Genomic DNA, 17610 nt, shown 5'->3' with positions numbered 1-17610 from the left:
GTTCCTAAAAGGAACTCTAAAATTCTGAACTTATTTTATCTTATTGTGACTTTATAGTCAAAGAACTTGACTCAAGTTCTTTATAGTCAAAGAACTTGAACTTTTTTACTTGCTTGGCTACATTAAAACAATCATATTTTAAGATTTAGTAAATTTGTATTGAACCATGAGATTTGAAAAGGATTAAATTATCCACTCAGCTTTTTTCTCTTTATTTTTTAATTAATTAATTAATTAATTAATTATTTTTTTATTGGTGTTCAATTTGTCAACATACAGAATAATACCCAGTGCTCAACCCGTCAAGTGCCCACCTCAGTGACCACCACTCAGTCACCCCCACCCCCCGCCCACCTCCCCTTCCACCACCCGTAGTTCGTTTCCCAGAATTAGGAGTCTTCATGTTCTGTCTCCCTTTCTGATATTTCCCACTTATTTTTTCTCCTTTCTTCTTTATTTTTCCACTCAGCTTTTCATCGGACCAATTGAGCTCATTCTATGGACAATCAGCCTGAAGCAATGCCACCACCTGGTGGCCTCTCCTCAAATAAGACAACCTTGAAAATGATCGTTTGGCCTCTATCAAACTATGTATGACAGGTGGTTCAGACAGTACCTATTTAGGAAAGTTTAATAATGCTGCACAATATTTGTTTAAGTTAACTAATGCTTATGGAATCAGCCTTAAAAACTTATAATTCAACAAATTCTCTCAACAAATATTTTAGAGCCCAAGAACAAGAGTGAGCAAAATAAACAAAAATATTGGCATTCATAGACCATATATAGTAGGCATAACAAGTACACTATGGTACGTTTAGTGGCAAGTTCTAAAAAATCAAGATAATGATGATGTTGGGTAGGTTGTAGTCTTATTTTTTTTAAGATTTTATTTATTTATTCATGAGAGACACAGGCAGAGAAGGAGGCTCCATGCGGGGAGCCTGATGTGGGACTCGATCCTGGAACTCCAGGATCATGCTCTGGGCCGAAGGCCGATGCTCAACCACTGAGCCACCTAGGCATCCTGGGTAGGTTGCAATTTTAAATAGAATGACATTTGAGCAAAAACTTGAAAGGCGAGGTCAATTTTATGTGGTTGTCTGAATAATAAAATCCCACAGCTTTAATCCTAGCATGCTGCTATAATTCAGTTTCCTCAAGTACTTCTTTTTAGTAAACAGGAACTGTAATACCAGGCCAATATTAATAGGAATGACTACATTTTTAAAAATGATATTGGCCTAAAGAATAGTATCTTTCCTATGTAATGACTGTTTTTAGTTAGTATCAGAAAAGACACAGGAAGTGGAGGTTTTGTTATCTTTCTTTTCACAACCTTAACATTACCTTTATACATTGAAAACTGTGTTCCTATGAAATTAGGAACTGTTCTGGTCTTAGGAATTGAGAATTGAAAGAAGGGAGAAGGAAGAGGTACAATGTTGTCACCAATAAAGATTAAGTTATTCTAAGCTGTTTATGGCTTTGCTATTTATAAATTTGTCTCAGCACCATTTAAATTTTTGTCTTAAACAGGCTTGGGTTAATGAGTGCCTCTAAAAGTTAGAACCTTGAGAGTAGAGATTGTTTTAGACTAATAGGCGTAGTGTAAGTGAACATAGTAAGTTGAACATAGTAAGTGGTCAGGAAAGTTACCTAAGTTGTCCTAAAACTACATTAGAAAAAACTTAGAGGTAATTTCTTAATATTTGGGGATTTTTCTTTAGATCAAGTTTTCTGAGAATGGAGAAGAGCTTTTGATGCAACCAGGAAATGAGATCAAATATGAATAAAGCAAAGAGTTAAATGAGTAAATTTAAAAAATAAAGTTTTGGGGGCACCTGGATGGCTCAGTCATGAAGCGTCTGACTCAATTTTGGCTCAGGTCATAATTTCATGGTCCCTGAGATCCAGCCCAGCCCTCGGCAAGGAGTTGACCTGGAGGACTCTCTCCGTCTGCCCCACCCACCCACTCAAATAAATAAATAAATCTTTAAAGAAAAAGTTTTTGATCAAATTGCCAACAGGGTTTTTATTTGTTTTTTTTTATCACATTGTTTCCATAGGGACTTGTAATTAGGTGCTTAATACACATTATGAAAGGCTAAAATGCCATTTAATAGCATTAATAGTGCTTTTTAATCTGCATATAGCACTTCAGTTTACACCGCATCCTCGCACAGGTCTCATTTGCTTATTTCGCTCAGAACATTCAGTGCAAATATAAAATTTACAGCGTAAACTTTCCTTTTAGTTATCCCAAAGGGAATTTGTATTTTCAGAGAACTATGTGCATTATGCTGGCAACTTAAATCTGACATGGGCAAAATTTGAAGTGGCAACGGCCAAGATTTGCCAAGTGGCAGTAGCTAATTTTGGCGAAGATACGGACCTGGAGGCAGATGAAGAACAGGTGAAAAGGGTCCATGGAACCTGAGCCCACTTATGTCCAACACCTTGGGACGATGGAATACTTACAAAGCACAACCTTAAAAAGGTCCAGGTGTTTAAATACAGAGTCGCTCAACTGTCTCCTTCTAAACAACAACAACAAAGAACAAATAAAGCCAAACTTTTCCTTGCGAGTAAAGTTTCTGTGAATTTATGATTTAGAAGCGGGGAAGAGAGGCAAGGGCAATAGGCAAGTCTAGTTCAATGCCTAGGCAGCTGGAGAGGTTTAAAAATTGAAGTAAAAAAAAAAAAGTAAAAACAAGTCAATGAACTTCTGTTGAGTGGATGAAAAGCTCTGCTTTAAATAAAAACAAAATAGGTAAAAATTATATTTGTAAGGAGACCTAAGAAAGGGTTTACAATGGTGACTTCTACGGAGAACTGTGGGATCTGAGGCTAGGTATGGGTTTACTTTTCTGTGTACCTTTTCGAGTTTTTAAGATACGCACCCTCAACCTTTATAAAGATTAGGAGAATCCCTTCTTTCCATCGTCCAAGCGTCGCTTCCTTCCTCCCAAAACAGTTTCCTATCAAGAAAACTCTCAACAGACGCCCCTCGAGCGAGCGAACAGGTCCTCAGTCCCGTTGATCTGAATCAGGTCGTTCCTTACTGCCGACCCAGATACGAGGCCAGGTGCTCAGGTGGAAGACAGGGATGCAGGGCTCTCACGCTGACGCTACGACCCTACAGGCCACCGCGCCTCCAAAAACCTGCGGCAAGCCGAGGCGGCTCTAAGGCTGACTCGCATTGGCGGCGCGGGGCTGTTCCTACTATTATTACGCAGTCTCACTTCCGTGCGGGAGAAGGCACCCAGAGAAAGGTGCTTCGCCCCCGCAGGGCGCTGGACGACCTGCAACTCCTCGGACGCTGCACCCGGTGTCTGCGTCCCGTTGGGCGGCTGCATCGAGGCCCAACTCGAATTCTTGGGTGGCAGATTCGCCACTATCGGGTGTCACAATTTAAAAGGAAAATTCGAATTTCCCCATGTTGGAAGCCCTTTCAGTACAAGAAAACAGAAACACGAGAGATTTGGGGTCCTTGAATATTTTTATCTTCTGGCTTCCACCCAGCGCGCCGCGGACTGTCGTCGAAAGCGACGACGCGGACGCTCAGGTCGCCGTTGCTGGCGCGTAGCCGCCGCGGCCCGTCGCTCCCGCCCCCGCCGGGAGTCCGACGTGGAAGTTGCTGGCGGAGCGGACTTCCAAGGGATCCGCCTGGAGCCGGAGCCGGAGCCGGAGCCGGAGGCCGGAGGCCGGGGCGAGCAGGGGCGGCGGCGCCGAGGCTCGAATAGCAGTCGCTGCCGAGGCCGGGGCCCGTCTCTGACCACCGACGAGGGCGGACAGGCGGTTCATCATGGGTGAGGGTCCGAGAAGGGCTTCCGGGAGCGCTCGAAGGGCTGCGGCTGAGGGCTGGGATCGCGGTCGGGGGGCGGGGGGGCGGCGGCCTGGGAAGCCCAGAGCAGCGAGCTTTTCAGGGGCGGATCCTTGAGGACTGAACTTGCCGCGGCTCTTCACCTGTGGCGCTGGACGCTGCCTTGAGTGTTCGCCCCTGCCCTCGCTCTTGTCCCCTTCACCTCGGAGGGGTCAGGGGGTAGGGGCTCTGCTGCGGCCTGGGAACCCAGCCCCGAGTCCTTTCCCCTGAGCTGGAACTTCTCCGTCACCTCCTCCGACCCCCCTCGACTTGGGGCAGGGGGCAGAGTTGGCCTTGCGAGGCTTGGCGTTTGCCAGTCGCAGGTGCGCCGAGGGATCTTGCGTGACAGAGGAGGTCTGACCCCGCAGTGGAAGCCTGGTTCTCTCTTCTTGGACCCTGGGATTGCAGCAGTTAAAAAAATCCAAAGGGAATTGTTGCTCATATTTTATAGACCACTTGGCATTTGCCTGTTTCTCTGTAGCTTTTCATGTAGACAACATAGTTGAGGTGGAAAAAGGGAATGGGGACGGTACTGGTCATTATGGGTCAGTGAATGAGATTTTTTTTTTTTTTTTGAGGATCTCACTTAATTTTATTAATTTATTTTTAATAATAAATTTATTTTTTCAATTTTTCAATTTGCCAACATACAGAATAACACCCAGTGCTCATTTCGTCAAGTGCCCACCTCAGTGCCCGCCACCCATTCACCCCCACCCCCTGCCCACCTCCCCTTCCACCACCCCTAGTTCTTTTCCCAGAGTTAGGAGTCTTCCATGTTCTAATCTCAGTATTTGGAGTGCTGGTTGAGGGCACTCCCTTGTCATCACAAGTGCCAGCAGTACCTAGCTTCCCTCCCTGCTGCAGCCCGGACGAAGGTGCAGCGTTTTTAACTGGTTTACAACTGGACACATGATGCAAATTCTTTGGCCTATTTTTAATTCCTTTACGATTTTCTGGGGGATTTATTTACTTCCTGCCCTGGAATATCACAAGCACTTTACTTTTTTCATTTCTCTCTCCGGTATTTTGTTTTGTTTTGGTTTTCATCGAAGATTTTATTTTTAACTAATCTCTACACCCAAGATGGGGCTCGAATTCAATCAGGAGTTGCAACCTTTGCAGCTCCAGTCAGGCACCCCAAGTTCTTTTCTTATTACGGTGTAAAAGGTAGAAAAGATTTTAAGTTATACACCTATTAAACTTTCCCAAAGTTCTCTGGCCTGTGGTGTCTTCATTTCTCCAGACTTGGATTCCTTAATTGTGCCATTTCTTTGTCAGATAACCATGTATTGCATGTAGCATCATTTTCGTTGTCTGCTGTTTTTTTATATTGTTAATGTAACTTCCTTTTAATCTTCTCTAATGGCTTTTAGTGTGGAAGGGCCAAAGTGCTTTCTTCTGGCTATCATAAAGAAAAAATGTATTTTAAAAAAGCTTCTGGGGCGCCTGGGTGGCTCAGTTTGTTGAACCTCTGACTCTTGATTTGGGCTCAGGCCATGATCTTGGGGGTCATGAGATTGAGCCTCATGTTGGCTCGTGCTGGGTGTGGAACCTGCTTGGGATTCTCTCTCTATCCTTCCCCCTTTGCCCCACACCACCCTTGGGCAAGCTCACTCTCTCTTACTCAAAAAAAAAAAAAAAAAAAAAAAGCTGCTTGCTTTTGTTGTAAAAAGAATAATAAAGATTCTAAATCACTACCTCCCCTCTTAGGGATTTTTTATTTAAATACAACCCAAATGAGTCAACACATAAATCTGTTACCAAGAAGCCCTGCTGAAACAAAGGATAATTTTAATTTTTTTCCAGATTTCTTGAGGTATGAATGACAAAATTGCACGTATTTAAGGGGTACAATATGATGTTTTGATATACATTGTGGAAGGATTACCACAATCAAGCTAATTAATACATCTGCCACCTGAGCTTTTTTTGTATTTAGTGAGAACACTTTCAGACCTACTCTCTTAGAAAATTTCAAGAAAAAAAAAAAAAAAAGGAAAATTTCAAATATACAGTATGTTGATTTTTTTTTTTTTTTTTTTTTTTTGTAGTTACCATGCTGTTCATTGGGTCTCCAGAACTTACTCATTTTATAAGGAAAGTCAGTTCCCTTGTTTGACATCTCTCTCCTTTTCCCCACTCCCCCAGCCTCTGAGAACCACCATTATATTCCACAATACCTTACGTATAGGAAACTTTTCTGGAAATATTTCATGATACATTGAGTGAAGCTTTATTATTTTTTTAAATGAGTTTTCTCTCAAAAATAGGTTTTGTTATTTTGGGCTTCTGTGTCTCAATTTCTTTTGCAAGTAGTATTACAGAGAAATCTCAGTGATTGAAGGTAGTTAGGATGTTGGTTGTACAGTGATAATTGCTTTTCACATGTGAGGACCTCATTGTTTCATTGTCCTTTCGATTTGTCATATGGTGTTTGGGGGTTGTGAGATCGCGCCAAGGTATCCATATTCTCATGAGCTCATGAGGGCAGTGGTTCTGTTTCTCTTATTCTGGAATATATCTTCTGTGCCTTCCTGACACAGTATGCAGGACATGGTGACAATCAGTAATTATTTGTTTGATGTTGATTAATATATATCATTGAGAGCAAACTTATGTACCTAAGTTTTGAGGAAGATATTACAGCATTATTTAATTTGGTGTAGCTTTCAAAGGGCAAGATTAAATGTTTTGTGGGCTTAGTTTACAAAATGATGTTTTTCTTTTATTATTTTTTTCAGGTGGCTTTTTCTCAAGTATTTTTTCCAGTCTGTTTGGAACCCGGGAAATGAGGATTTTAATTTTGGGATTAGATGGAGCAGGAAAAACTACAATTTTGTACAGATTACAGGTTGGAGAAGTCGTTACTACTATTCCTAGTAAGTATTGGTATGATAAACTAATTGTAGGAGTTTTTTTTTTCCATCTAACATAACTTTATTTCTGATAAGTAGTTCATATAATGTAATTTTAATATAGTAGAGTTTGTAAACTTCCAGTGTGGGCATAATATTAATTACATTATTTTTCATAAATTTAGAGGCAATTTGGAAACCCTGTGCATGGCTGGGTTTTGCTGTTTAGAGCTTTTTTTTTTTTTTTTTTTTAGAAGGTTTTATTTATTTGACTGAGAGAGAGAGAGAGAGCCTGCAAGCGAGCCCGTGCACACACCAGCAGGGGCGTGACAGGCAGAGGAAAGGCCTAGGGACAAGCAGGCTCCCTGCTGAGCAGAGAGCCAGAGGTCAGGGTGGCGCTGGGCTGGATCCCTGGAACCTGGGGTCGTGACTTGGGCCAAAGGCAGCCACTTAACCAACTGAGCCACCCAGGAGCCCCTATTTAGAGCTATTTTTAAAGTTAGCTAGAGTTAAGCCACTTAATCTCATTGAGAGCCCATATCTTTATGGATAAAATGAAGGTAATACCCACTGACTTTAAGGGAGAAATAAGTATATAAAATACCTTATAAACCTGTTTTAAAGAATTATATGGATGTTAAGTGGCATTATTGCATCCGAAGTGCTTTTTTTCCCCTGTATTACTATTTTAATTAAGACTTGTTTCTCTTAATTTTATTGTTTGTTTGTCAAAGAACTGAGTTGAAGAGACTATTGAATTAAAATGGTACCTAAAAATATCAAGAGACACCTCAACTTTAAATCAGCTGTCGATATCTTAGAAGAATATTTTCAAACAGTCCTGTTTGACTACATGAGAATATTCTTTTTTATACTTTTTAATTTGTTGATCTGAATTTACTTAGAAATTATATATAAACTAAGTTTAACAGTTTGTAGAATTTGCTCAAGAGCGTTAAATTATGCCTCTAAAATCACTCTGTCATGCAAGGTATTTCTATATTTAGTAATATTTAAATTTCCAGATTAAAAGAAAAAAAGTCTAGTTGTTATGAAAGAAGAACTTTTTAAACACCATGGCATCTAGTTATTTCTTTATGCCACCTTCAGTAAATTTCAGTTCCCTTGGTTTTTGCTTCTCGGAGTCACCCATCTCTGCTGTGGTTGTCTAGGATCCTGCAGTGCACGCAGCCCAGTGTATTGCATTTCAGCGAATACACTTTATAGCATACTCTTGTCCTGTGCATGTTAAACAGTAATCGTAATTGAGATAAAGATGGCGATTACACTCCCACCTAATTCTAAGGGAGACATCATGAACTTGTGTTTTAGTTTTTCAGTCAGGTTTATTATAGCTATGTTTTAGTTGTGATAGGGAATACTTAACCATACACACATTAGCATCATTTACCAATATAGACTTAAATTTAAAACAAAAATCAATTGTCCAGTTATAACTGTAAGGCATTTCTTACTTGGATTTTTTTAAGTTTATAGAATCTTAGAAATAGTTTTTTCAGCATCTTCTCCACCCTCCCTAATGAAAATAAGTATCCTGCCTTAGTATAATGTGGTACTAGAGTTCTACCTAAAAAGGATAGGGAAAAGAGATGAGATACCTCCCCTTTGACCATCCAGCCATGACCTTAATACAAATGAGCTCTTTGAGGAAGTCTGCAGAGGGTCTGTGAGATTGCCACACTTGGAGAACCCAGTTTCCATCAAGGGGTATATAGCTATTGCTGAGTCCCTACCTGCTGAAGTTTAGAATTTAGGCTTTCTTGGTTTTATTTCCTGTTTACTTGCTGCCTATCAAAATTCCACTTTTTTTGTAATATGTCTACAGCTGTTCTTTCTAAACATAACTTTCTAAACACTTGTATGCCAGGATTGTATTATATGGGGAGTTTAACACGGTAGGTTTTCCATTGTGCTAAAAGTTCTATATTTGCAGATGTGACTGGGGATTCTTACACACCTGAAAGTGGTGCTGATCTTGCTAATTGATGGTGTGTATATGTAGCACAGAAACTGTTTTGTCTTAAATGAGATATTTCAATCAGTAATGTGATTCAGTAATAATTCATTAAGCGCTAAAAATTAGATTGGATACTTTGAAGCTAGAATGCATTAGTCTACATATACTACTGATTTTGATTTATCTTCTAGCTATTGGATTTAATGTTGAGACAGTAACATACAAGAACCTTAAATTCCAAGTCTGGGACTTAGGAGGACAGACAAGTATCAGGTATGGTACATCGACCAGATTACTTTGTAGTATTGAATATTTATTGGCCCTTTTAAGGTTAAGAGCAATTAACCCAAATATGTTTTCTTTCGTAATTTAAATGGGAGACACCTAGTTTAAAATGAGGTAAAACTCCTTATTCTCTCAATTGAATTAAAATTAAAAAAAATTTAAGGAAGCCAGTTCTTCGGATATCACCTAAATGAATTTTTTCAAGAAAATCTCAAGGTCTAATTACTTGAGTAGTTTTTAACTAAAAAGAGTCTTCCATTTAGTTCTTGTCAGTCACTTTGTGAGACAGACTGTTTTGGATTTTATAAATTAACTTTCAGCCTGCCATTTAGGGCTAATGTGAACATAGATGCCTTTCAGAACTTAGCTCTCCTGTCCAGTATTCTGTGCTTGGCATGGGACCTGTGAATATTTGGTGGGTGCTCACTATTGTACCTACCATCTTAAAACATAAGTGGTACATTCTCCAGACATCCTGCTGCCTTTTAACCTACTTTTATTTTTGAACCACTTTTGAGTCCCTCTCTAAATTTAGCCATTTCTACTAAATGAAGTCTTCAGTAATCAGTTAAATGTCTGGTATATAAAAATCATATTAAAAGTATTAAAAGTTTTCTTTAAGGGACTCTTGGGTGGCTCAGCGGTTAAGCGCCTGCCTTCGACCCAGGTGTGATCCTGGAGTTGCAGGATCGAGTCCTACATCAGGCTTCCTGCATGGAGCCTGCTTCTCCCTTTGCCTGTGTCTCTGCCTTTCTCTCTGTGTCTCTCATAAATAAAATCTTTTTTAAAAAAAAAATTAAAAAAAAGATTTAAGAACCCATTCCTTATTTTTTATTTCAAAGATTTTATTTGCGAGAAAGTGTGTGAGCCAGAGAGCACAAGCAGGGGGAGTAGCTAAGGGAGAAGGAGAAGCAGATTCCCCACTGAGCAGGGAGCCCGACCTGGGGCTCAATCTCAGGACCCCGAGATTATGACCTGAGCTTAAAGGCAGTGTCTTAACCAACTGAGCCACCCAGACACCCCAAGAACCCATTCCTTAGGGTCCCTAGTTAGAGACTTATTAGATGTTAACAGTAAGGTCTGTGTATAACGTACATTTAGTGATTTTTGTAGATTGACTATAAACTATTTTCTTAAAGTCTGAACTCATTTGGAAACTTCTTGATCCTGTGATTTAATGTTTATCATTCCACCCTCATCACATCTGAAGGATATGATACATACCCATCAGAAAGAATGAATCGTTATGGCATTGATTCTAACATGGAGGGGACAAGATTGGCATGTAAACCCCCCACCCCCCATCATTGCCAGGTCCTGGCTTATAAATTAACATAGCAGGTTCTTTTACTTTCAAATAATAATATATTTTCCCTTCCTGAACTTTCTTTAGGCCATACTGGAGATGTTATTATTCAAACACAGATGCAGTCATTTATGTAGTAGACAGTTGTGACCGAGACCGAATTGGCATTTCCAAATCAGAATTAGTTGCCATGTTGGAGGTAAGAAAACTTTATTCAACTGTGGGGAAATATTTTTTTTTTAAGAATTTATTTATTCATGAGAAGCAGAGACACAGGCAGAGGGAGAAGCAGACTCCATGCAGAGAGCCCAACGTGGGACTCGATCCCTGGTCTCCAGGATCATGCCCTGGGCGGAAGGCGGCGCTAAACTGCTGAGACACCCAGGCTGCCCGAAATCTTTTATGTTTGCTTGCTGTTTCATTGTTACCACATGCAGGAATAATTAAAAGGAAAGCAGAGATTTTCCTTCCCAAGCCTTTAGTATCATTTTTTCTATGGATTACTTCCTCTTCCAGAAATTCTGTTGGGAAGAGGAATGGAGAAAAAAATATTCCAGCTGTGTAACTTTGTGTTTTAAGCTAGATTTCTTGGTTTCTAGGAAGCTCAGAGCTAAACTCTTTCCAAACTGAAAGAATTATTTTAAGTTACTCCTGTAAAGTGCTTTTTATAAAATGTCTTTATTTCTAGTTGTAGAAATTAGCTTATGAAAGCAGATAAGGATATAAACAATAAGGAGGTCTGTTTGTTTTAGAATTTCTGGGTTTCTGCCACACCTCTGGCCCTTGTTTATCTCGTCCAGCTTTTTTCATTCTTTACTCTTCCTTGTATTCACAGTCCTTCAGCCATACTAACCTTTCTGTTCTTTGGATACACCAAGCTTACACTGGACACTTGGCTTAGGGCTTCTTGCACTTGCTCATCTTTCTGCTTGAAACGCTCTTCCTCCAAATCTTTGCATGGCTACCTTCTTGACAGGTTTTACCTCATGTTTCTGCCCCAGAGAGCAGCCTCTTTTATTTTCTAACACCTTATCCTACTTTACTTTTTGTACCACTTAGTGTTTCCATTATTTTATGTGCTTGGTTCGGCAGCACATATACCATCTTTCCATTATTTTAAAATCTATTTGTTTGCTTATGTATGTCTCCCACCCAAAAAATGTAAATTCTTTGAGTTTACCCTAATAATCCTGATGTGTGGAACAGTGTACAGCACTTATTTAAGAACTCAAAACATAGTCACTGAAGTTCATAATTTATTGGCTAACTGAAATCAGAGGATGCATTAATAATAATCAAAAGTTTAAGAAATCTCCAGTTGTTAAATAAACTTTTCAAATATACTAATGGTTAATTTAAGTAATAATGAAATTGCCTTTGCTTGAGAAAATTAGATTAAGTGTCCTTTTCCTACCAGAGCTATGATTCTGAATTATTTAATCATTGAATGCTTAAATATATTTTCTAGGCCACTTGATTACCTAGGTAGAAGCATTCTTGGAATACCTTGGACTTCTGATTTCTTGACTACTGACTTCTTAATGGCTTCTGAGTTATAAATTACAGATTTAATAGTTGTAACTTTTGCTTAATTTTTTTCACAATATAGCATCATATTTATCATAAGAGCTTCTTAAAACCCAAGTATAAGGAATTTTAAGGAACTATTTAACTGCTTTCAGTATAATGGATTTTTAAAATAAAAGCTTTAGTTAGATGTAATTCACACAGTATCATGGATTTTTATCATAAAATATTGCGTAAAAGAAATGGGTTATTAGCTTCAGTTTACAGTTCTTGAGTTGTGCTGGGTTGTTATTTGTGATACTAGGATTTGACCTGTATAATTGTATGAGAAAGAACTAAAAATTGTATTCTTTCTTTAGGAATTAACTTTTAATCAATTCAGTCAATAAATATATAATGTAAAGTACATGTAGCGTAAGAGTCAGGTCTGTTATCTATTACATTCAAACTTAAAGACAAAATCAAGTTATACTATTTTTGTACACAAAAATAAATTCTGCCTGGAGTAAAGAATTAAATGTAAAAAATGAAAATCATTAACTCCCAAGAATATGTAAGTGAATATGTGTAAAATTTCTGGATAAGAAAGGTCTTTCTAAATCAAAAGATTGGAAGGAATTATGAAAGAAAAGATACATTTAATTATATTAATACAAACAAAACCCCCACAAATACAAATTAGGGTGTAAAAACAGGAAATCTGGAGTTTTATAACCAGTGACTGAGGATTAGTGTTCTTAATTGTATCAAGACAGTTGATTCTTTTGCAAATAAATAGAAAACTGAGCATGAACTTATAGTGCAGAGGAGAAAACTCTTATTACTGTTAACATTTGCATTTTGAATACTTTGATAATAAGTATTTAATGAGATGCTTTGGAAAAATATGTAATTTCTAATTCTTCCAAGGTTGCACTGAAGAATGTTACTGTCAAACGTTGGTGGAGTTTAAATTGTTATAACCTTTCTGGAAAGCAGTTTATTAGTATATATAACAAGAACCCCCCAAAAGTTCATACTTTGATTCTATTTTTAGAGAATTTGTTAAGGAAATAAGAGATTCATACAGAGATTTCTGTGTAATGACTGTGTCCCTGTGGTTTCTGTTAATAGTCAAGTAAAAAGAATCTAGTAAGAGTCTAATACTGAAGAACAGTTAGTATACAGTATATTTAACTATTAAATTTTTTTGGAAAAAATTTTGTTTGGAAAAATGGCCATGATTTAATATTTTTTAGAGCAGGATATAGGTCTGTATGTAAATGTGACTTTAAATGTGTAAATGGGGCAGCCTGAGAGGCTCAGCGGGTGGCTCAGTGGTTTAGGGCCGCCTTCAGCCCAGGGTATGATCCTGGAGACCCAGGATGGAATCCCACATCGTTGGTGCTGCCTGCATGGAGCCTGCTTCTCCCTCTGCCTGTGTCTCTGCCTCTCTCTCTCTCTGTGTGTGTCTCTCAGGAATGAATAAATAAAATCTTTTTAAAAAATGTGTAAATATATTTATTAATAAACAAGAAGTATCTGAATTATAAAGCAGTAAAAAATACCGAAAATGTTAACAGCGATCATGTTTGGGAGGTAGGACTATGGATGAAGCTTTCTTTTCTTCATACTTCTCTATAATTTCAAGTAATTTATAATGAACATTATAGACTCATAATTAAGAAATACACTTTTAAAATAATATATTTGTTGGCATTTCTTTCTAAACTTAAGGGAGCAAATTGACTAGAGAAAATTAAATACTTTCTCTTTTATTTAGGAAGAAGAGTTGAGAAAAGCCATTTTAGTGGTGTTTGCAAATAAGCAGGACATGGAACAGGCCATGACTCCCTCAGAGATGGCAAATTCACTTGGGTTACCTGCGTTAAAGGACCGAAAATGGCAGATATTCAAAACTTCAGCAACCAAAGGCACTGGCCTTGATGAGGCAATGGAATGGTTAAGTATTGTATTTCCAGAAGCCATCTGTGCATTGTTTTTGTGTGCTTCTATTTGCACACGTGTGGTTTCCCTTTAGTATTAAGGATGAAATTCAGATTACTTAGCAGCTTATCATATTAATAAGTTCCTCCAGTCTTCTCTGCCACTGGTCTTCATGTGCATTGGCTTTTATTTCAGTCACACTTACTGATTAAAGTTAGATAAGCCAACCCCCCCCCCCCCTTTTTTATACTTTTTCCCTTCCTTACTGCATCCTCCAATTCCTTATACTTCAGGATTTAGGTTAGGACTATCTTCTCAAGAACCTTCCCTTGCACGTCTCCGTGCCCACTGCCTTACCACACACATAGCTGGATGTCCCTGTCACAGAAGTGGCACAGTAGGGACGTGGCCCTGTAATTGATTTGTGCATCTACTCAGATTTTAAGCTCCATGAGGACCTTGACTAGTTTTCACCTGAGTTACCCACATCTGGCCATGCTGCAGAAGTTACAGCCTGGAAGGAAGATAAGCTGGTCTTTTTGATTATTCATTTAGAACATAGACAAAATTGAAAGCTAAAACGCCTTCATGGAAATTGAGTCCATAACATCATTCTTCAATATAACTGTCTTAGCCTTCATCATTTAAAAGGAATCTGCTTTGGAATCCACTTCCAGTATAAAACTTTTATACCTCAAAGTTTGAAGTTAATTTTGTGAAACTGTTCATTTTTTTCTTTGCAGGTTAGTTGAAACATTAAAGAGCAGACAGTAATTCAATCACTTCTGCCCCTGTGAAATGAAGCTACATCACATATTCCTTTGGAAGCAGTTAAGTATGCTTCATGCTACTAAATGTTAAAACTGTGTGATTGTTGGCATATGCTGAACTGACTACAATACTTGTAATAAATATAAAAAATAAGTATTTGGTTGGAAGGGTAGCTCACCCATGATTGAACCAACTGAATGTTCTGTGTAATGTAAAATCCTTCCTTGCTTTTTTGTGTTAAGTATATATTCTATTTGTATGGAATTCATATTCAAATAGATTCCTATTAAAGAATGTACTCTTATTGAGGAAAAACCCTCCTATTTTTGAATTAGTGGTTGCATCTTGTGTGTATAAACACTAATAAATATCTTAACAGATTTTTTCCCCCTAAAATGATTATGTTTTTCCAAAGATTAGACTCAGTAGAGGGGAACAAAGCGTGGGTAATATAGTCTTCATTTGCTAAATGACCATTTTATTTAAGCTGTTTTGTTGTTTGTTTTAAGCTTTTGGGAATAGGCATGAAGCTGAAAAATTATTTTGGTGGTTAACCTCACTGATACCTGTAATTGTCATTTTATAGTACTTTATAGTTGTTGAAAAAATTTTACATATATACAGGAACCCAGTGATGTAGGTAGGACAGGTTGTAATGTCTTTATTTTATGGACATGGACCCAAGGTTCTGATAAGTTGGCTTGCTCAGGATCACCTGCCAGGTGGGAACAGGCTCAAAGTGAGATTTCAGGGTCAGAAGCTTATCCCATAAACTACACCATAAATTCCTGAATATGTCAACACTGGCAACACAGACAACCTTAAGTGCTTAAGTAAAATTATGCTAATTGAAGTAGATATAGTACATTCAAAATAATTTCTATAAATATGCTATACCAGTAGAGGTAGTAAAAACAATCCTAAATGGTTATATTTGATGGAATCCACAACATATTAAAGGAAATTTAAAAAATCTATTTTAAGAAGCATTGTAAAAGATGTCATTACTGTCTTTTCATTTTTTTTTTTATTAACTGTAATTGGATTTATCAATTTGGTGAAAAGTCAAAACAATACTGGTCATACATGGAGAAATGGAACAATCCTGGTTTTAAAAAGCAGACGTACTGATAGGGTCAAAAACAATTATGTCCAAAGGAACTTTTCAAACTCTCCAGTCTACCACAGGATTGGCTGCAGTGGGGACAGAATATGATATGGTCCCTTGTATTTACTTACACTGGGGGGAAATCTTGAAGTTGAACAACCAGCAGTTAAAAAATGTGATGCCATCACTGGTGTTCCTGGGAACACTGTGGTCCACTTCCTGTCCTGCCATTGTCTTCGCAGACGTTGGCCTCTAGCTTCTTCCTTCATACCTTTGGTCAATCAGATCAAATGAATGTGGCTTTGTCTTTTCACCTGTGGGACTTTACTCTTTTTGCCCATACCCCAGCACCCATTCTTAGTTTGGTCTCTGAAGTCTTGTTTGGAGACCTTCTTCTAGGCCCAAGTGTTCTCAGTGCTGTACCTATAATATTACTTAGCATGTAATTATTGTTTCAGTTTCCAAATCACTCCTGAAGGACAGATTGTTTCATATTACTATCCTTAGAATCCAGTGTGGTGCCTGGCATCTTATGGCATCTTAGAGTAAGAGTGTGGTTGAGATAGTGGGTTGTGTTTGCCAGCAAGGAAAATAGTACCTCTTTGACCTAGGCTTTGGTCCCCTTGTCGTCAGTGGCTGGGTTTGTACTTCAGTAGCTAAGTGTCCCCTTGGCCCCACTGCAGCACTTTAGGAACACTGTGAAGCCTGGGGAAGAGAAGCCCTGGCAGGCAGATGCTGCTCAGGACATAAAACTCTTGCCATCTTCAATACTGAGCACACATGAAGTCATAGCATACACTAGCACTTGAATGAGCATGGTCTCTGTTTTACCACAAAGACTAGAATGGGGTAAATAAAGCATTCACTTATTTTAATATACATAAATTATGAAGTCTTTGTCTAGTAGGAAACAACTATATAGGTAAGTTACAGGCATTTGAATGATACTTATAAAAATGTACTGAATATTGTTTTGGAGAACCTTGAAAATGGGAAAAGCTCCAAACTTAAAATCTGAACACATGAGTTCTAGGCCCAAGTGGCCATTCCTTCAGTTTATTTTTTTTTTCCCCATAAAATAAGAGAATTGGACAAATCCTATCAAAGGTTTCTTTTAGCTCTAATACTCTGTTTTATAACTCTGGTTCGTAAATGTGCTGTGTCATGTGTTCACATTAAAAAGAGAATGGTGGAAATTTGTTATTAGAATACTTGAGATACACTTTAAGTTGTGAAAATGTAAGTTCCTTGAGGGTAGGGACCATACCTTATTTACTGTTAGTATTCCTTGCATCTAGTGTGGTGCACTTGGCATACAGTAGGCACTCAATAAATATTTACTAAATTGTGCTCAATATCCCTGAGATATTTGTTCTTTCTGATTTTTGCCTTAGTGTTAATTTCTGATTTTTTTATTTAAAAATTTTCATAAAGGCAGTACATGCACTTTAAATCACTTAGAATTAACTGAAATCAGCCTTCTGTGATGCGCACCACATTTATGCTTTAGGCACATTACAAACTCCTTGGAAGTGTGAGAACTCTTGTCTGAGACCAACTACATCAAAACACAGATACTAAAGTTCAAGAATATTTGAACATTTGATTTCTATGCCATATGCTATATTCTGACTCCATAATTAGAACTGATAAAAAGCATGGGCTTTTTCAGTCCTTGCTGTGAATCCTGATTATGCCACATGCAACCCGTTACCCTTAGGTAAATTATTTAACTGGAGTTTTAGTTTCTTTATCTGTAAAATAAGAACCAATTTTAGGCAGCTCTCAGGATACTATGAGGACTAAATAAAATGTCAGCAAAGTGCCCGGCACATAGTATGGATTCTTCTCCCCGCTCCCCCTTCAAAATATATTGAGCACTAAAGAATATTGCTTCCACATCAGGTGTAGATGGAGAAAAAGATACCATATGTATGAAGGAGATAACGCCAAACTGTCTTTCAAAGTTGTTTATAGGAGTTCCCT

General features: G+C 38.2%; 1 protein-coding gene and 1 long non-coding RNA gene across 2 annotated transcripts in view; one reads left to right on the top strand and one right to left on the bottom strand.

Moving 5' to 3' along the window:
* The window catches only part of LOC144282424 (uncharacterized), a 32522-nt gene extending 28318 nt beyond the window's left edge, over nt 1-4204 (bottom strand). The window contains exon 1 of the long non-coding RNA XR_013350860.1: nt 2904-4204. This is a non-coding gene — a long non-coding RNA (uncharacterized LOC144282424). The remainder of the gene's footprint in view (nt 1-2903) is intronic.
* On the top strand, nt 3589-16979 carry ARL1 (ARF like GTPase 1). The gene is made up of 6 exons (XM_077846046.1): nt 3589-3812; nt 6610-6747; nt 8893-8974; nt 10380-10491; nt 13582-13760; nt 14489-16979. Exons 1-6 carry the CDS (start codon nt 3809-3811, stop codon nt 14517-14519), a joined length of 546 nt encoding a protein of 181 aa, XP_077702172.1. The 5' UTR covers nt 3589-3808; the 3' UTR covers nt 14520-16979.
* Nucleotides 16980-17610: the final 631 nt, after the last annotated feature.

The sequence above is a fragment of the Canis aureus genome, chromosome 13, assembly GCF_053574225.1.
Source record: "Canis aureus isolate CA01 chromosome 13, VMU_Caureus_v.1.0, whole genome shotgun sequence".
NCBI classification, from domain to species: Eukaryota; Metazoa; Chordata; class Mammalia; order Carnivora; family Canidae; genus Canis; species Canis aureus.
The sequence above is the reverse complement of the archived record's forward strand: the minus strand, read 5'-3'. Positions and strand labels throughout refer to the sequence as shown.

Excerpts from the sequence above, each read along its gene's own strand:
- ARL1 (XM_077846046.1), top strand. Across the intron at positions 8,975-10,379 it reads GGAGGACAGACAAGTATCAG|GCCATACTGGAGATGTTATT; the intron begins GTATGGTACATC and ends AACTTTCTTTAG. Across the intron at positions 13,761-14,488 it reads CTTGATGAGGCAATGGAATG|GTTAGTTGAAACATTAAAGA; the intron begins GTTAAGTATTGT and ends TTTTCTTTGCAG.